At 36.7% G+C, this 16,769-nt stretch overlaps 1 protein-coding gene and 1 pseudogene across 2 annotated transcripts; both read right to left on the reverse strand.

The window, feature by feature from the left end:
• Positions 1-839: 839 nt before the first annotated feature.
• On the reverse strand, positions 840-11,091 carry LOC141442728 (uncharacterized). 2 transcript variants are annotated; one of them, XM_074107814.1, is made up of 8 exons: positions 9,920-11,091; positions 4,098-4,268; positions 3,461-3,807; positions 2,874-3,033; positions 2,578-2,673; positions 2,391-2,489; positions 1,873-2,084; positions 840-1,212 (listed from the first exon to the last, which is right to left on the reverse strand). In XM_074107814.1, exons 1-8 carry the CDS (start codon positions 11,039-11,041, stop codon positions 981-983), a joined length of 2,439 nt encoding a protein of 812 aa, XP_073963915.1. In that variant the 5' UTR covers positions 11,042-11,091; the 3' UTR covers positions 840-980. The 2 variants fall into 2 exon arrangements, with proteins under 2 accessions (XP_073963915.1, XP_073963924.1); XM_074107823.1 differs by lacking the exon at positions 9,920-11,091 and adding an exon at positions 4,902-5,067 and having other exon boundaries at positions 844-1,212.
• Positions 11,092-11,234: 143 nt separating this feature from the next.
• LOC141445497 (uncharacterized) lies at positions 11,235-16,408 on the reverse strand (annotated as a pseudogene).
• Positions 16,409-16,769: the final 361 nt, after the last annotated feature.

Genomic DNA, 16,769 nt, shown 5'->3' on the forward strand with positions numbered 1-16,769 from the left:
GCTTCAATTTTAATTTAAGTGAATAAAGTGAACATGCTCGGGAAATAAACACGATATTTTTTCTGAAATAAAATTGTAATTTAGTTAAAATGTGACAACTATAAATTCCTTTTCTCCAACTTGCTCAGAAATGTTCTCATTAATGTTGGAAAAATCGACCGGGAAGTCCATCGTTATATGCGTTGATGCGATAATACATTTAAAAAAAGTGGAATTTCTTTCCGGACATGTCCGGGAAGTTTTTATTATTGTGCAGGTCTTTTACTTTTAATTTCATCCAAGACCGAAAATTCACCAAACAGCCAGCCAACGTATGTACAAAGACCGAGATTAAAAAAAACTTTGTTTTCTGCGTTTAGCTAATGCTAATGCCAATAATGATTGTACCCAAATCATAATAAGGTGTATTTAGACTTAATTATCTTCTCGGACTGCTAAATATTTTGTAACAAAAGATATATTTTTTTAATGTTGTGCGTTTAGGAATTGCCGCTTTAACTAAAAGTAAAAATGTATAATATTCATATCTACTAATCCTATAAGTTTTCTTTTAATTTATTTTGATTACTATATTGTATGACCAAATATACGATTCGAACCCAAATATTTAATATCAAAATTGAGGCGAAATTATCGAAATCGAAAATAACATATTGTGTCAAATAAATATAATGTTTTCGTTTTATTTCCTCGCATATTTGGAGAAAAGCAGTATACAGGCCTCGGCAGGAATGTCATACTCAATCCTATAACTCATCCATGATATTTTATTTATTTTTGTTAAAATTTAGTGATTTAATCAAATCAATTGTTTGTACCCCGAATCAGGTTTCCACGTGACAGGCTTAGCCTAGTGTATAACCAACGGAAACGCTTCTTGTAATTTGTTTTTGCTTTTAATAAACCATTTTTTTATCTAATAGACATAAAAGTGAGCATTATTTTTCAAAGAAAAAGTTTTTCACAATTTATTCTGAAAACTATTGATTCATAAGTTTACTAAGCACTTCCTTAAGTTCGAGTGAAAATTGTGAGACGGGTAGAGCAAGATCGTAATTCGAAGTGGAAGAAGAGCTTCTGTCTCTGAGCACGAAGTCTGATGGAACCACGAACGGCTGCTTCTTGTCTCCTGGAGCATTCAGAGCCCGGAGGCACGGAGGCATCGGGAGATGAGGATGCTTCTCGAGCCACTTTTGGAACGCCTTGGTGGACCTGAAAAATAGGATACAGGCTAGCGTTTTTTCTGCGCGTAAAAGTATGATAGTTTTTGGCATAAGCGCTTACACGCACGCTAGATTAAACGGAACGCGCGTGAACGCGCTCATTCCTGCGTTCACTCGAAACTTTAAATGTGGCTGGTTTCAGACTAGACGTTTTTCTGCGCGTATACGGTCATTTCGGCATATGCGCCTACACGCACTTGCAAAAACGATATTATACGCGCAAATTAAACTAGCTAGTCTGAAACCACCTCTATTCGCGTATTTTATTTACTCCAACTGGCCATCAATTAACATTAGGAAATAGCTGATAGAAGGTGCAGATCAGGCCAAAAGTGAAACAGACAGTAACAGCCTATCCACTCTTATCTAAAATATAAAATCATTCTACGAGTGCGTGAGTAGGTATGCGTAAGACTTGAAGATTGTTGTTGACTAATCCGCAACGACGACTAACTTTTATTCACAAGCTTTTATTTAACTTGCAACGTTCGTATGTAAGTTATGGTTTTAAAATTTGCAAATCATATTTTGATCACTGGTATCTAATTGAGCTGAAACTTGGTATACTTCTGGATGGTGATTAAATCACCAATGTGTCTTAAGTTTGTAATAATGATACCTACCAAGTACAAAATATTTTAAAACTCACGTAAGATGCGAGACGTCATCCCATACAGCTGACATAGACTTCAAGTCCTCAGGTATTACGACACAGTGCCACATCTTTTCAGTGTTGTTCTTGGGCGGGATGTGTTTCATCTTTTGCGGCAGGCCAGTGCCAAAGGCTGTAGTGTGCTCGGGGCTAGTTTCCGCGTGGATATCATAGGCTATCTGCCGTTTCAGAACCCTTGGACATGAGGTCTGTTGAAAAAGCACATATTTTAATAACAGACTTATAAATTAGATAACGACAAGAGACAGAACAAAAGCACTCTCAAACAAGTAAATCAACGCCAAAAAACAAAATTACAACGACGATTCTATTAACAGTAATGAGTGCTAGAGTAATTAAATAGCAATGCTCTCGATAGGCTCTTTTTAAACGCAAATGGTGACGTAGCATTCATTTAAGTTATTTTTTTTCTGAGAAGTAAGCAGTTTTTTAAACAGTGTAAAAAATCATGGAGATTATCAAACTAAGGAATAAATACTGTTTATCGAGCTTACCCTTGGTACGCCAACATAATTAGCAATACTTTGTAATACACAAGGAAGTATTTTCGGATCCAGAATAAGGCCTCTAGAAGCGTGTTCATCAAACCAGACCTGAAAAGATAGGCATTAAATATGATAGAAAGGCTGTAACTTAGTAAAACATTGGAATAAGTGTAAGGAATAGAATATAAGTAGGTACCTGGAATAAGTCCTCAATATCTTCGGGCCGCTTGATTTCGCTCTTAAACTCCAAGTTACCCAGATCTACCCACCATTCGTAAAATTCTTTCGAGATCTGTAAAGCCAGGTTGCAATTGATTTTACTTGCAATATCGTAAGCAAAGGTATTTAAATGCATGTAGCTACATTAATTAGCATAGTTATTTGCCCTGGTGGTATATAACAGTGTAGATAGTTTATGTAGTTATCAAACGTAAATTTAGATTAAAAATTGTATATGTTTTTTAATCGGTGAAATGGTTTAAAGTACAGTACCTTTTTAGTCATTATTTCAGCTTTCTTACTGAACTCATCAGAAGCTGACACTTCCATTGTCTTTTGCTTGTATTTGGACTTCCACTTTATCATGTCCGTTTCAGATTCATTGCAGTATAGCATATCAAAGTGAGGGTTCTTGGCACGTCTTAGGTACCGCCTTAAAAAATATGTTGTATATGTTTCGGCAACTTTTAATTACTACTTGTATTACTGTACATACCAATCGAATTAAATTGAAGCAATTGAACAGTGCCCCACTATGGAAACTTTTGTCTATCAATGACATGTCGCAATGCCTGACATGGACAATCATTCTAAAGTTTAAACTCCAAGAACGTTCTACGGTGAATCATGATCATGACTGATGAGTAAAATGGTCTGGATGTAAATATACACCATTTAATCTACTACCTACATACATCAATCGGAGTGGCATAGAATTTTTGTTGATAAGCACGTAATGTGTGTTAAGATATTTTAGAGCCAAGCCGTAAGCCGTTCTAATATATCTGACAGTAAAGGCTCTAGATATTGATTGTATTTCACTTAGTATATAACTACTTACTGTACGTTGCTTGGCGTACCTGATTCCACCTATGCTTGGTTGAACAATCAAATCATCATTAGTTGCAGCTGTTTCATCAATAGATGATATTGCTGCTACTGATTTATGCCTCGATTTGGAAGAGAAAGATTTCGAGAATTGTTTTGAATTGAATTTCAAAAAGGATTTCGACATCGATTTAGTCATGCTCTTGGTAGATACAAGAGACTTCGATCTGACCATAGATCGGACTATTGATTTAGATCGCGCTGGTAATTTCTCCTCGGTATCTGATGATTCCGACCATTCTTCATCTTCTACGTCCACTTCTTCTTCTTCTACTGACGGTTCAAAGTCACTCATTGAATAAGCCTTATTTATATCTCCCTGGTAATACAAATTGTGTTAATATTATTACTATTTATTAATATCATGAGATAATACGTGAGCCAGTCTTAGACTTCCTAGTCTGCCATTGTCAGTAGGTAAGAGCAAAGGATATATATACCTACTTATATGCATATAGACCAATACATCCACGACTTTTTTATAAATATTATTCGGGATGGTAGGATGTGTCAGATATTTCTGCACGCTCCGCTGTGGCAGATATTAATGCAGGTGACTGTACAGACAAAATTATTAACTTTATGTTTAATTAGTTAGAGACAGCTTACCCCTTGTGACTCTTTGGTGATGTAGAAGAGGTCCGAGGGCGGGAGAGAGCTCATCTCCGACGGGGGCACATATTGCGTGGCCTCTAGTGGCAGTTTGAAGATCTTTGCTAGTCTATAGAAGATCTTAGGCCCAACCAACTCCCGCACAGTATCACATTGCGATTCCCAAAACTAGAATTATTGATAGAATGCGGAAATTATTTTCATAATTTTTACATCACGTCTTATGTATAGTACATTTTTTAAGTACCTACCTATTCCTCGATTATTACAATGAAATCGAGAGATACTTAAATAATTTATTTGTGATTTAATAACCGTTTTTTTCAAAGATTTTGGGTTTATTTCAATTGATTAAATGAAAAAAAATCTATATAAAATAACTCGAAAACCACTCAGCTTAAAATCCCTAGTTGACTGAGCCAAAATTATTGCAAATTAGTTCTAGTTTAATCTAGGAATTAGTCGAAATACCAATCAGCTTATAGAACAAATTTATAAGGAAAACTTTCGCAGTTAAGTAGACTGTCTCAAATAGTTAACGAGTCATAATACTGAAAATTTGCCAAAAGTATAGTCAATGTTATAAAATATAAGTGATCACTTTTGTACCTTGTCGCTTTCAGTCGGTATACAATTTCGTAATGGCTTTTCAAACATGATGTTAAAATGATAAGGTACTGCGGCTTATTGATAACGTTGACTGTACAAGACTACATACACTTGACCAGTTTTAGCAAGCAGTTCTAGTTAAAATGGGAAAGAAACAGTAAAATAAAAGTTATGATTTATTTTAATATGTACTTGATCATCTTTGTAGAAAAGCTCCAAGTCCCGTATCACTTTCTTCCAGTGAATCTTGACAGAGGCTTCAGTTTGCTCCAAGACGGAGGGTGTAATAACCCGTATGTGTCTTGGCTTGTCCCAAGTTTTAACGAGAGGCCTCTTGCCGCAAGGCATCTTCCGACACAGGTAAAGAACTCAGAGATTATACTTTACAATATTTATATTTTGCTCTAAAACTTCGTCCTTATTTAAATAATCGAGAGGTTCAATTAAGCTATTCTAAACGAGTAAGGAGAAAATACAAAAATAATTTGACAGAGTCAAAGAATTGTTCAAGTTATTTTTCTACTCAAAGTACTCTGTGTTTCTACTTTTGGATATCAGCCTTCTTGAAATAACCCCTCTATAGGTACTAATACTCTTTGAATAATCCTTTTTGTTACGTATTATACAGCGTGTATTTTTGATATTACCTCAAACTTTAAGGGAAGTTAGTGAAGGCCCTAATTATCACATTTTATTATGTTTTAGTAAAAAAAATAGACTTATTATTTTCCTCATAAAATCAATACTAACAATATAATAAATACTACTTTGTTTTTGTCAGACTATGTTTTTGTTCAAAACGTCGCACTTGTTGACGTGACAGCTGTCACAGAACGCTTCTCTCTCGTATCATATTATTGTACGCATTACATTGCTGCTCGAAAATACTTCAAAAATTAATTACGCGCCGGTAGTTAACTCGAAATTAAAAATTTGTTTTGATATCGGTTCACAGCACTTAAATCTTCGTCTAGTTACAGTTTGAGGTAGTATCAAAAATACAAACTGTATACATAATCTACATACTGAAATAGTAGGTACAGTAAGTACAAAAAACTAGTAATTAACAAACTTTCAAAGCTTAATTTTCATTAAGTACAACATGAAGCATCTTAAATCTAGAATCGAAGTCCAAATTCGATATTGAAGTATTTACTCGTATTTATTTTAAATTAGAAAATGATTTAAATGCCATCTTTTATGAAGATACAGAACTAAAGAGAAAGGTATAGAGCGTCGACGATTCTGTTTTTTACTTGAAAGTAGCGACGCGTCGCGTAGCCGTAGTTCGCTCGAAATCCAATAGATAGCACCAGTGTTGCGACGGAAGCCTGGTGTTCAGGAAAACTACGGTCGTGTAGTAATTACGATTGTTTTCACTAGGGAGCATTAGTAGCCTGTATGACGAGTTTTGCTTTGTTTTGGATGTTTTTGTTATTTTGATTAAAAAATTTAAACATGGATACCTAAATCTACATAAGAAATGAATACTTATACGTGTATCGATTGGTTGCATTGAAATATAGTTTATTTTGTACAGAAAAACTAAAGGACGTTATGTGATATTTCTAAATAAATAATATACGAACGAGGGTCATGCCAAAAGAAATTAGATACTTACTCCTTGCTCGTTTGATTGATACTGGCCAGTTATACACCACAGTGAAGGCTGATTAAATAGCTATAAATTTAAAAATGGAATACTCTGGAAATCTGCGTAATATTTTTTTAAATATTATTTTTCTGATTGATTCTGGCGGGAATTTGCGGTTACAATGGAACTTAGTCGACGTGATTTTCGAGTTATGATTTATTATGACTTTAAAAAAGGTTTAAGGCCCCAAGAATGTTTTGAACTTTTAGCCACGACTTTTGGTGAGTATGCTTGTTCTCGTGCAACTATCTTTAATTGGTTTGCTGAATTTAAAAGAGGGCGGGAGAGCTTTGAAGATGAGGCGAAGTCGGGGCGACCGCCAACCGCAGTTATTCAAGAAAATGTGCAAGCCGTGGAAAAAAATATGCGTGAGAACCGACGAATTATATACGTAGAGCTTGAGCGTGATCTTGGCATTGGATCAGCAGCATTGCAAACCATAATTCATGGACAACTGTCCCTCCATAAGCGTTGTTCGAGATGGGTGCCGCATAAACTCAACGATTTGCAGAAAGAACGCCTCGTGGATTGGTGTAAATTTATGATAAATATATTCGATGCTGGCGAGAAGAAAACTGTGTATGATATACTGACAGGTGACGAAACATGGTTGTATAACTACGATCCTGAAACAAAGCGGCAGTCAACGGTATGGTGCTTTGAAGATGAACCGACTCCAACAAAATGTCGCCGAGCACGAAGCACACAGAAACAAATGGTTGCCTCATTTTTCTGCAAGACAGGCCATATTGCGACTGTGGTGCTAGAGGATCAAAGAACTGTCAACTCAGAATGGTATGTGACAGTTTGTGCTCCACAGGTGCTGTCAGCTTGGTGTGGCAAGCGGCCAAAGTCAGGAATCCAGCACCTGCTCTGGCACCACGACAACGCCGCCCCGCACACTTCTGCCAGAACACTCGACTATTTTAGTTCGAAAAATGTCACTATTCTCCCTCACCCGCCATATTTTCCTGATCTGATTTTTACCTGTTTCCAAAAATTAAAGAAAAATTTAAAGGAAGGCGATTTGAAACCAAAGAAGATGCCTATAATTATGAAATTTCTGAGGTTGGGTAAGAAGAATGGTCAGTGACATTTCCCAAGTGGTTTAGCCGGATGAAAAAGTGTATACGTGCTCATGGTGAATACTTCGGAAAAATAGATAGCAATAATAAATAATAAACCTTGTAGTTTTTGAATATCTAATTTCTTTTGGCATGACCCTCGTAGTTCAACAACTGGCTGTTTTATTACAAGACATAGATACTCAATATTCTAGTCAAACATCATACGATTTGATTAGATAAAGTGCAAATTTACAGACAGTTGACTTATACACGTAATAATGTTGGTAGGCAAGCCATAAAATGTGTTAAGTGGAGATCTTTATCAAGACAGCTAACGTGAAGTACCTACTGACTGAGAAAATACTCCGTATAGATCAATAACTATATTGAAACGTTGTAAGTTGAATGGTTTTATAAAAAAAAATAGAAAATACCAGCTGTGAAAATACCACTTGAACGTAAAAAACTGTGAATTGCTGCTAAATTGGTCGTTGACAAAATTGCACTTGGCTACTTCCTAAAATATTTAGAGGTAGGTACAGTCACCAAGTAACATAGTTTTAGTGCTAGTTTAGTCTTAGTTTTAGGTGGTACTTATGGAGCCAAAATAAACCTTTCTTTCTTTCTTTCTTTCTTCTTTCAAAGATATCGACACGGCCAAAGTTACAAAAATATGTAAGTACGACCTAAATATTAAGTACATAAAGTCATGTATATGTCGGCGGCGGATCGTAAAATTCCTAGGCATATCGTGAAATGATGCCATTTCATGACAGGTATGCTCAAAAGTTGGCCAGGCATATCACGATGTGCCTGAGAAACAATACGGCAGATCGATTAGAGCAACGCATTCGTTGATATTCCTAGCTCGACCGGGCACATTGTGATATGCTGAAAAGAAGAATAATTAAGGTACGACGAGCGAGGAGGAGGTTAGTATGAATTGTGATCACAACGCACTAGCCGTGCGAGCGAAGCAAGCGTGCTGCGGCAGCGGCCGGCGAAGTGCCAGAACCGATATGGCGGCGTTTCATGATATGCCTAGGAATTTCATGATCTGTCTAAACTGGCCAAATCATGAAACGGTGAATTTTGAACGATATGGCGGATGTCGCTTAGCCAATTCATGAAATGGCGCCATATCACGATATGCCTAGAAGTTTCGTGATGTGGCGGATTTTACAATCGTCCGCTGATATATACATATTCGCCCTTGACTTCGCACTTGACTGTACTCTACTCTGATTTTAAATTTAACAGTCTTTAACCATTTTCCACTGATACTTTTGCTGATTTATTTTAGATAAAAAAAAACTCGTTCAGGACTTTTTTATATACATTTTGAAGATTTTTTTATAATTTTACTTAGGTACAGTCACCAGCACCAATATCTGACACAACAGGCGTGTTTAAATATCTGATACGACTCTATTTCTAGGGCCAGAAGGACGTGTCAGATATTTTTGCAGACTTCGCTGTGGCAGATATTAATGCTGGTGACCGTACCTATCGAGTTGGGTCTAGACTAGAAAGTTAGTAATTTCCTTTCAAAAATAATAGCAATGTTCAAATAATCGTGTCGTGTCAGTTTGCCACATGTAGTAAGTGGTTACAGAACATAAATTAATATTCAAAACTTATTATGATATTATATAAAATTAGTAAACATAGGTAATAAAAAACATATATAACAGGAATCTTAAGTCTAGTTTAAGTACAAACTTCTGTCAAATACAACTCACAACCTCAATAAGTAGGTCGTCGCAAAAAGCTTTGAAATAACACCTACTTTTTAATGTAATAGCAGACAAACGAGCAGACGGTTCACCTGATTTTAAGTGATTACCGTCGCATATAGACATACGCAGCACCATCAGCCGGCCTTGCAAGAAATGGTATAGCTACTTAGAGAAGAGGGCCCTAAATAAGGAAATATTGAGATGTAGATACCAAATAACGGAGCTTAATCGAAAAAAATACCGATTAAAGTTTTATTTTACTCCGACTTGTTCTGCGTCCTCCAAAGTGTCAGGTAGTCTCGTACCTAGCGTCTCCGGCTGTGTAAGAATTAAAATGGCGGAAATTATAGCCATTCCACCGAAAAGCATAGAAGGAATACCTGTCCAGTATATCATAAGCGGAGGCGTTAAAGGCGATATTACTGAGCCGATGCGACCCATCATCGAAGAGTACCCCAGAAAAGAGTGCCTGTGCCTAGTAGGATACAACTCAGAAGTAAATAAATATAATGAAGTAAATACTGCAGCAATACTGAACTTGCCAGTTAAATACAAAAATAAAGACAGACCAAACATGCTATTAGGGGTAAATGCAAATGCTATGCAACAAATCGCACATAACATGAATCCCGAGAATAAAGTTACTTTTCGGCCAACTCTGTCCAATACTAAAACAGCCGTCCAATAGCCAGGAATCTCTACAGCGCAAGTCGCTATATAATTTAAATACATGTTCCCTGACAGACTTACTGAGTTTATGGATAAGCCGTAGTAAACGAAAGTAGTTGTGATCCACCAAACAGGAGTGGTGCAGCACCTTCGTAACAGAACACGAGACTTTAAAACTCGTATTATTAAAGCTCTTTCATTATCATCCTTGTTTGTTTCTATTTTACTGGGTATCGCTGTTAACAGGAAATCCATATCAGTTCTTGAAATTTTTCTTCCATTTACACCAGCTATGTATTCTAGGGTAGATTTTGCTTCCTCTTGTTTATTTTTGCTAAGCAACCACCGATGGCTCTCGCGAACAATCCAATAGTAAAACACTAAAAGAAATACAGGACAGAATAAAACTAAAGTCAAATTTCGCCATTCTGGCACGGCCGATGCTATGATACCCACATACATCTGTCCGACTGCAAATGCGGATGACATTGTCGCGCTTGTTAGGACGCGGTACTTTGGCCCGACTAATTCAGTAGCCAAAATGTAACTAGCGCTGTATACCCCCCCGCCAATTGCAGTTTGTAAAAACTGCAGAGTGACATACATAGCATAATTCACTGAAAATGCCCGAATCAAACCGGTCATGGCTTCATTAAAGCCAAAAAATACAATAGACATTCGTCGACCCAAATTGTCAGATATATAACCAGCTATTACGAGGGCAACCATAGCCCCAAGGCTGTTAAGTGTCCCGCCGAGAGCTCGAAGCCACTCTTGACATTGTAAATTAAAATCATACACAACACTATTAGTTCTTTCGAAGACGTAACTTTCACAAGCTTCGGTTCTATTTCTGTCGAACATGCTGGCAGGGCAGAAGTCACCCAGACTCGTATCCATATCATTCGTCAAGTTGACAAACCGACTGCATTCATCGAAGCCAGTGCTACTTTCAGGTATGGCGTTTAATATCCAATCAGGTGCGAACTCTGGTTCGGGGCCGTCACACATTGGCACGACACATCGGTGCGGAAGTCTCGCTGCCGTAAATATATAATCTCCAGCCATAAAACCCGAACACGCAGCCGGTATTGCTAACAGCAATATACTGATCAACTGATATTTGCCAAATTCTCCAACTGCGTTATTTAATACAGTGTTGAACTCTCTTTTGGACTCACTTGCACCAACACTTTCAGTCATGGTTGTGGCCCAAGAATAAATAAGTTAGAATTGAATATGAATCGTGTTCTTCGTCTGCGTTTAATTGTTTAAGTGCCTGTATTTATACGCTCAATGGTACTATCCAAAACGTTATCTTGCTTATCGGCATTGTGCCAAGGTCAAAGTAACTGGTTTTATTATAATATAAACAGGTAGAAAAGAAAGACTGCACATAAAATACTTTTATAATTCTGGAAATATGGAATGATATAGAACCATTAATGTTTTTAATTTGAATCGGCTAACTGCGAAAGTCTTCTTCTGATGTGCTCGATAGGCGCTGGTGTGTTGGCCGGGGATGCGACAGGTGAGGACGCTAAGCCGTGAAGGGACTCGAACGTGAGCCTCGCCTCGAGTACCGCGGAGTCGAACATGCCGAGGCTGCTCAAGTACGGCGCTCGCCTGAACTCTGGGTGCTCGATCATCCAGCGGCAATACTCTTTAACACTCCTGCGACAGAATAGATCGCAATTTAGTCTTAAGTCGTTGGTAGTTTAAATTAACACTTGTCGCATTTTAGATGATGTCGAGCATTTATATACTCTTACTACTACGCTACTACTTACTTTTTTATCTATTATTGAACCGGTGTTGTATATTTTTATGGTGTTTACGATACCATCTATCAATTGCATAGGTACTTAAATAGGTATAAAAATTTTTTTGTAAATAATGTCTCATTCAACGTTATTTTGGTTGAAAATACAAACTGAAATATAGATGCACAGAAAAAACAGAAAAATAAGACCATCACTGGGAATCGAACCCAGGTCCTCGGTAATCTGTACCGCATGCGGATTACGAGGACCTGGGTTCGATTCCCAGTGATGGTCTTATTTTTCTGTTTTTTCTGTGCATCTATATTTCAGTTTGTATTTTCAATTTCGGTTTTACGGGATGACCGCAAAAGTAAAAATTTGGAATTGAAATAAAAAATACAAAAAGATTCCAAAAAACCAATCTTAAGTTATTTTGGTTGTTTTGGCTGGCAATGCACTAAAGAAGTTTCCGTGTGTTGTATAAACTTGCAGCATGAGAAATTCTCGGTAACTTCTGAGAATATTCTATAGAAGGAGAATTCAACACTATCCCAAAAGGAAGGTTACGTTTTCGCCGTCATGTATTTATGGCTCTTGGCCGACTAAATTTAGACACGTAAGGCAGGGACAGTCAAGGGCAAAGATATCGACACGGCCAAAGTTGCAAAAATATGTATACACGACTCTATGCACTTAACATTAAGGCCGTGTATACATATTTTTGCAACTTTGGCCGTGTCGATATCTTTGCTCTTGACTGGACAATGTAAAAATGTAAAATTCTTTAACTAACCTTAGGTTAGTGATGCCTTCCCAAACTGTCTTTAACGAGACTAGATCCTTGGGAACGTGTCGGGCTGACCGCCACAGGGTCTTGGTATCGTTACGAGGAGCCCGGTGCTGCTCCCTGCGCGGTAGACTGCGGCCAAAGGCCTGCACTTTATCAGCACGACGCTCCGCTTTGATGTCTTTCGACACTTCTCTTTCGAGGACCGCGTGTCGTGACATCTGCAATAATACGCAGTAATTAAAATTACACACGCATACTCGACTGAATATATTCAGGCGTTGTTGAGATACATGTTTAAAATTAAATAAATAGATAAAATATAAAATAGCCACCCTTGCTTTAAATATGTGTGAAGTTCCAAATCTGGGCCAGGCCCACATGGGTACTACAGCCTAAATACTCTAAGTGGAAGCCCGACGAAATATCAAAATCTGTGAGTAGGTACCTCTGGATTTCCAGTTATTTCTGCAATTTTCTCCTCTACTGATGGCATTTCCTTGGCACTATCTTGAGACTACGAGCTACATGCGTATCAAATTCTATCTGTAACATATTATTCACAATAATTAATGGTTAAAAAACTAAAAAGCACGCTTTAATAGTACCTAAATGCCTAATTGCTCCGTCATCGGACCATTGAAACTACTTTTGGAGAAAATTTTGAGACCATTCTAACAAACCCAAATACTACTAGGTTACGTCATTCATCCTTACTCAAAACACACCTTCAGAATATTCCAAGGAGCTCAAACATTCTAGATTTCATCGTTTTGTCTTAAAGTTCCGGTGTCTAGCTTTCGACTCCATCATCAAATCAGGTCGATGATGTACGAGTACCATATACTATTGTATTGTCATCAGAACTACGCAAAACGGCCAAGTTTCGTATCAATAGAACAATAAGAAATGGGCTGGGCACTTATCTGAATATCGAAAATTTAAATATCTATAGTTAAAATATCGACGGTCAAAATATCGAACCTAACCTACTTTCGATATTTTGACCGTCGACTTTATAACTTTTTGAAATTGTGTTAAGTAAAAGATTCAGTACGTTCATAGATACATAGATAAGTATGAGAGTAAAACTAATATGGTTACCTTTATTTATTTAAAATACAAACTTCATTATACATGATATACTAAACTAAGTTAAAATTATAACTAAAAGTAAAATAAAAGTAACTAATCACTAAACTATAACGTAGAAAAAATTGGTAAATGGAACCCCCCGCGGCATGGACCCAAAGATGCTGGCAGCATTTCCTCGCTGTATAGCTATGCTGAAACGTTGTGCGAGGAAACTGCCAGCTCTTCTGTCCCCTGTGGTATCAAAAAGTCGTTTAGACAATTCTTTAAAAATATTTTTTGCGCTGGGGCCCCACGGACCTAAGGTCTCAACCCCGAATGGAACAAAGTTGTATTCAGTTACCTAAGTGTGTTAAAAAAATGTTAGATCTGTCAGCTATCTGTAATAGGAAGGCAAATTAAGTGGCGATGTTTTAGTACTTTTTGCAAATATGCCGTCAAGTGTGTAAATATTTATAGCGCTAGCCTATGGTGCGTTGTAGAAGTATTGAAAACCTACTTGAAAGAGTTCCTTAATCGCTTTTGGGTTAAATAGCTGTGATTGTTGATCGCCGCCCAACTGTTTCATGTATTCACAAAATTCTTGAACTATCTAGAAATAAAAATATTATTTTTTAAAAAGGTTTAATTAAATCAGGCGTTACTTTGCAGAGGTTCATAGCAAAGTTATAACTTTATATTTCCGTAGTCAGTGAACTAGGACCTTGCTAAATTTTTTAGCCAAATTGTCTTACGTATACTATGAACTCGTACCCTGTCAGTGAGGTCGTCAGCTTTTCTCACAAGAGTCTTTTCTTCCTCTTTTTCCGGTTCAAGATAGTGAGTAGGCCAGGTGATCTGCTCCCGCTCTGGTTTGCTAAGCAGCTCTTGATGTACATTCACGCCCTCACTAGCTTCTCTAAAAAAGTTATGAATAGAATCCCACTCATTGATAAATGTAATGTGACAGAAGTGTGCTGTGTCTCTGTTTATTCGGACAAATAAAACAGAGATGGCATCACAGATACATACCATTTATCAATGTTTGGTGAAACAGGCCTTAGTTGCATTTTATTCTTTGAATCTAGTAATATGATCATGATTAATCTATGTATAGCGTCGACACTAGCAAAAAAAAAATCAAATTTCATTAATTAAGTAAATAAATAAATTTATACGAGCAATTCTCGTACATTCTGTAACACAGGGAATCCTAGCACAGGATCCAGAGCCGTAGACTCTTGTTTATAAGTTTTTTATGCAATAAAATTATTTTCATTTTAATTTTTTCATTTTCATTTATTTATTTCGGGGATCTCGGAAACTCTCTAACGATTTCATTGAAATTGGCTATGTGGGCTGAGAGAGAACAGTTTTAGCCCGAGCGGAGCTCTGTCAACCAGGTAAGATTATTTATTTTTCACTTTTTAAGCTCTAGTGCATAAAGTTAAATCTTCGTCTAAGACCAAGGTAATCAGGCGCCAACGGGCACGGAAGAAAAGTTTATAAAATAAAGTTTTATTTAATGCACTTGTAGTACAATCTACTATTCGGATGTAAAATAAATAAGTACCTACTCGTAGTTATAAAAAGAGGAGTTGCCATAATGTAAACTTTAATACTCCATAAACAAAAAGGCTATCGAGGATATTAAAAATAATTCCGTGCACGCTTGAGACGTGACTCTCGGATCGCAAATACTTTAGCTTCACTAAAAATAATTATTATATTAATTTATTTACTCGTACCTAGTTTTTGCTTACATGAAAGAAGTTAATTAATGGATACTTTTAGAGCAAAAAATACAAGTTAAATATTTTATATCGTACCGTAAGACCAGTTTCACGCCTTTAGATGCCCTTATTTTCCGAATTTCGGGTTGCGAAATCAGTCATACACGTCATATATTTATGTACGTTAACTCTAAGTCATCTCTTTCGTGCATGAGTATTGCTATGAAATTGTTTAGGTACTTTCCGCTTTCCATTTTCAACTTACCTCGGAGACAGTTCGACATCAGTATCAGAATCCATTTCTCTGTCGATGTGTATAGTTTTTCTAAACGATAATAAAGGATCCTTTTGCACTCTATTGAATTTTTTCTCTGTGAAATTACGTCAAATTTTAATAAAAATTCAAAATCTATTTTGAAAAATGACTTGAGTATTAAAGACTCATCAGAAACTTCGTGCTACACTATTATAAGTACCTAAGGCACACAGATAGCCACGCAAAACTTTTCAAAAATTGACTTACTTAATACACTCCTAGACTTGAGTAACAAGATTTAAAGCAATATGAATGAAGGAATAAAATCGTTAGAATTCAAACCCACGTCTAATAAAGTCGTAGATCGTTTAATGCACAGTACCTTCAATCATATCAACTTTTTCTTCTTCACAATTTTTGATTGGTAGATCTAGAGTAAGGCATACTTTCTTGTATAATGCTTCCGGTAATACTTGGGACAGATATGCGCTCTCCTGTTCTTTTTCCTGCATTTTTGCGGCCTCCTACAAGTTGTTCAATCATTCATAAGATTACAGCTTGGCTCGTATTATTTCTTGCAATTGTGCATACTTGAATGTAACGCATAAATTAGAAAAATGTTAATGCTGAACCACAAGTGTTTCTAAAATATGATTGTATTGGGGAGAGCGGAAGAGTTAACCACATTTCAACGAACTGACTAATAACATACCTTATTTACAACTGTCGAATCCATTTGTTCCATGACGTTCTTCCAATATTTTTTACTCACTTGTAACGCCTCCGCCGTCTCATACTTCGATGGCTTAATAACCATAATCTTGCGTGATTTCTTAGTGCCTTTATTAATTTCATCTTCATACATTTTTGGTTCAAAAATCTTGTAAAATAACGTAGCCACGTAGATTTGGTACGTAACAAACCGGCCGGCAGGTAATTTGTTACGTCACGTTGTTTCAGTTTCAGAGCTCGGTTCGAATGAAGCTAATGTAAAGCAGCTAGGCGCTGCTAAACTTTTCAGCGTAGATGTTAAATTATTTAGACACGGCAATAAATCGATTATGTTGCATTGCTTTATTTCACACCCTACTTAGAATAATTTACGCAGAAACGGCATAAATTTATGTGATCACAAGATTGATTCATTGAAAAACTTGTATTTTTTTTTCATCGGATCACTGAGTGGTTTTTAGGGTTCTGTGACTCAGCTGACGAAAACTAAACCTGTACAGCATCACTTTGTTGTTCATCTATGTGTCTCTTTGTCTGTCCGTCTGTCTGTTAAGACCCTTTTTCTCAGGAGCACGTAGAGGTATCAAGC

The sequence above is a fragment of the Choristoneura fumiferana genome, chromosome 2 (assembly GCF_025370935.1).
Source record: "Choristoneura fumiferana chromosome 2, NRCan_CFum_1, whole genome shotgun sequence".
NCBI classification, from domain to species: domain Eukaryota; kingdom Metazoa; phylum Arthropoda; class Insecta; order Lepidoptera; family Tortricidae; genus Choristoneura; species Choristoneura fumiferana.

Excerpts from the sequence above, each read along its gene's own strand:
- LOC141442728 (XM_074107814.1), bottom strand. The coding sequence starts at position 11,041 with ATGACTGAAAGTGTTGGTGCAAGTGAGTCCAAAAGAGAGTTCAACACT. Across the intron at positions 2,085-2,390 it reads ATTATGTTGGCGTACCAAGG|ACCTCATGTCCAAGGGTTCT; the intron begins GTAAGCTCGATA and ends CTTTTTCAACAG. Across the intron at positions 1,213-1,872 it reads GATGACGTCTCGCATCTTAC|GTCCACCAAGGCGTTCCAAA; the intron begins GTGAGTTTTAAA and ends CCTATTTTTCAG.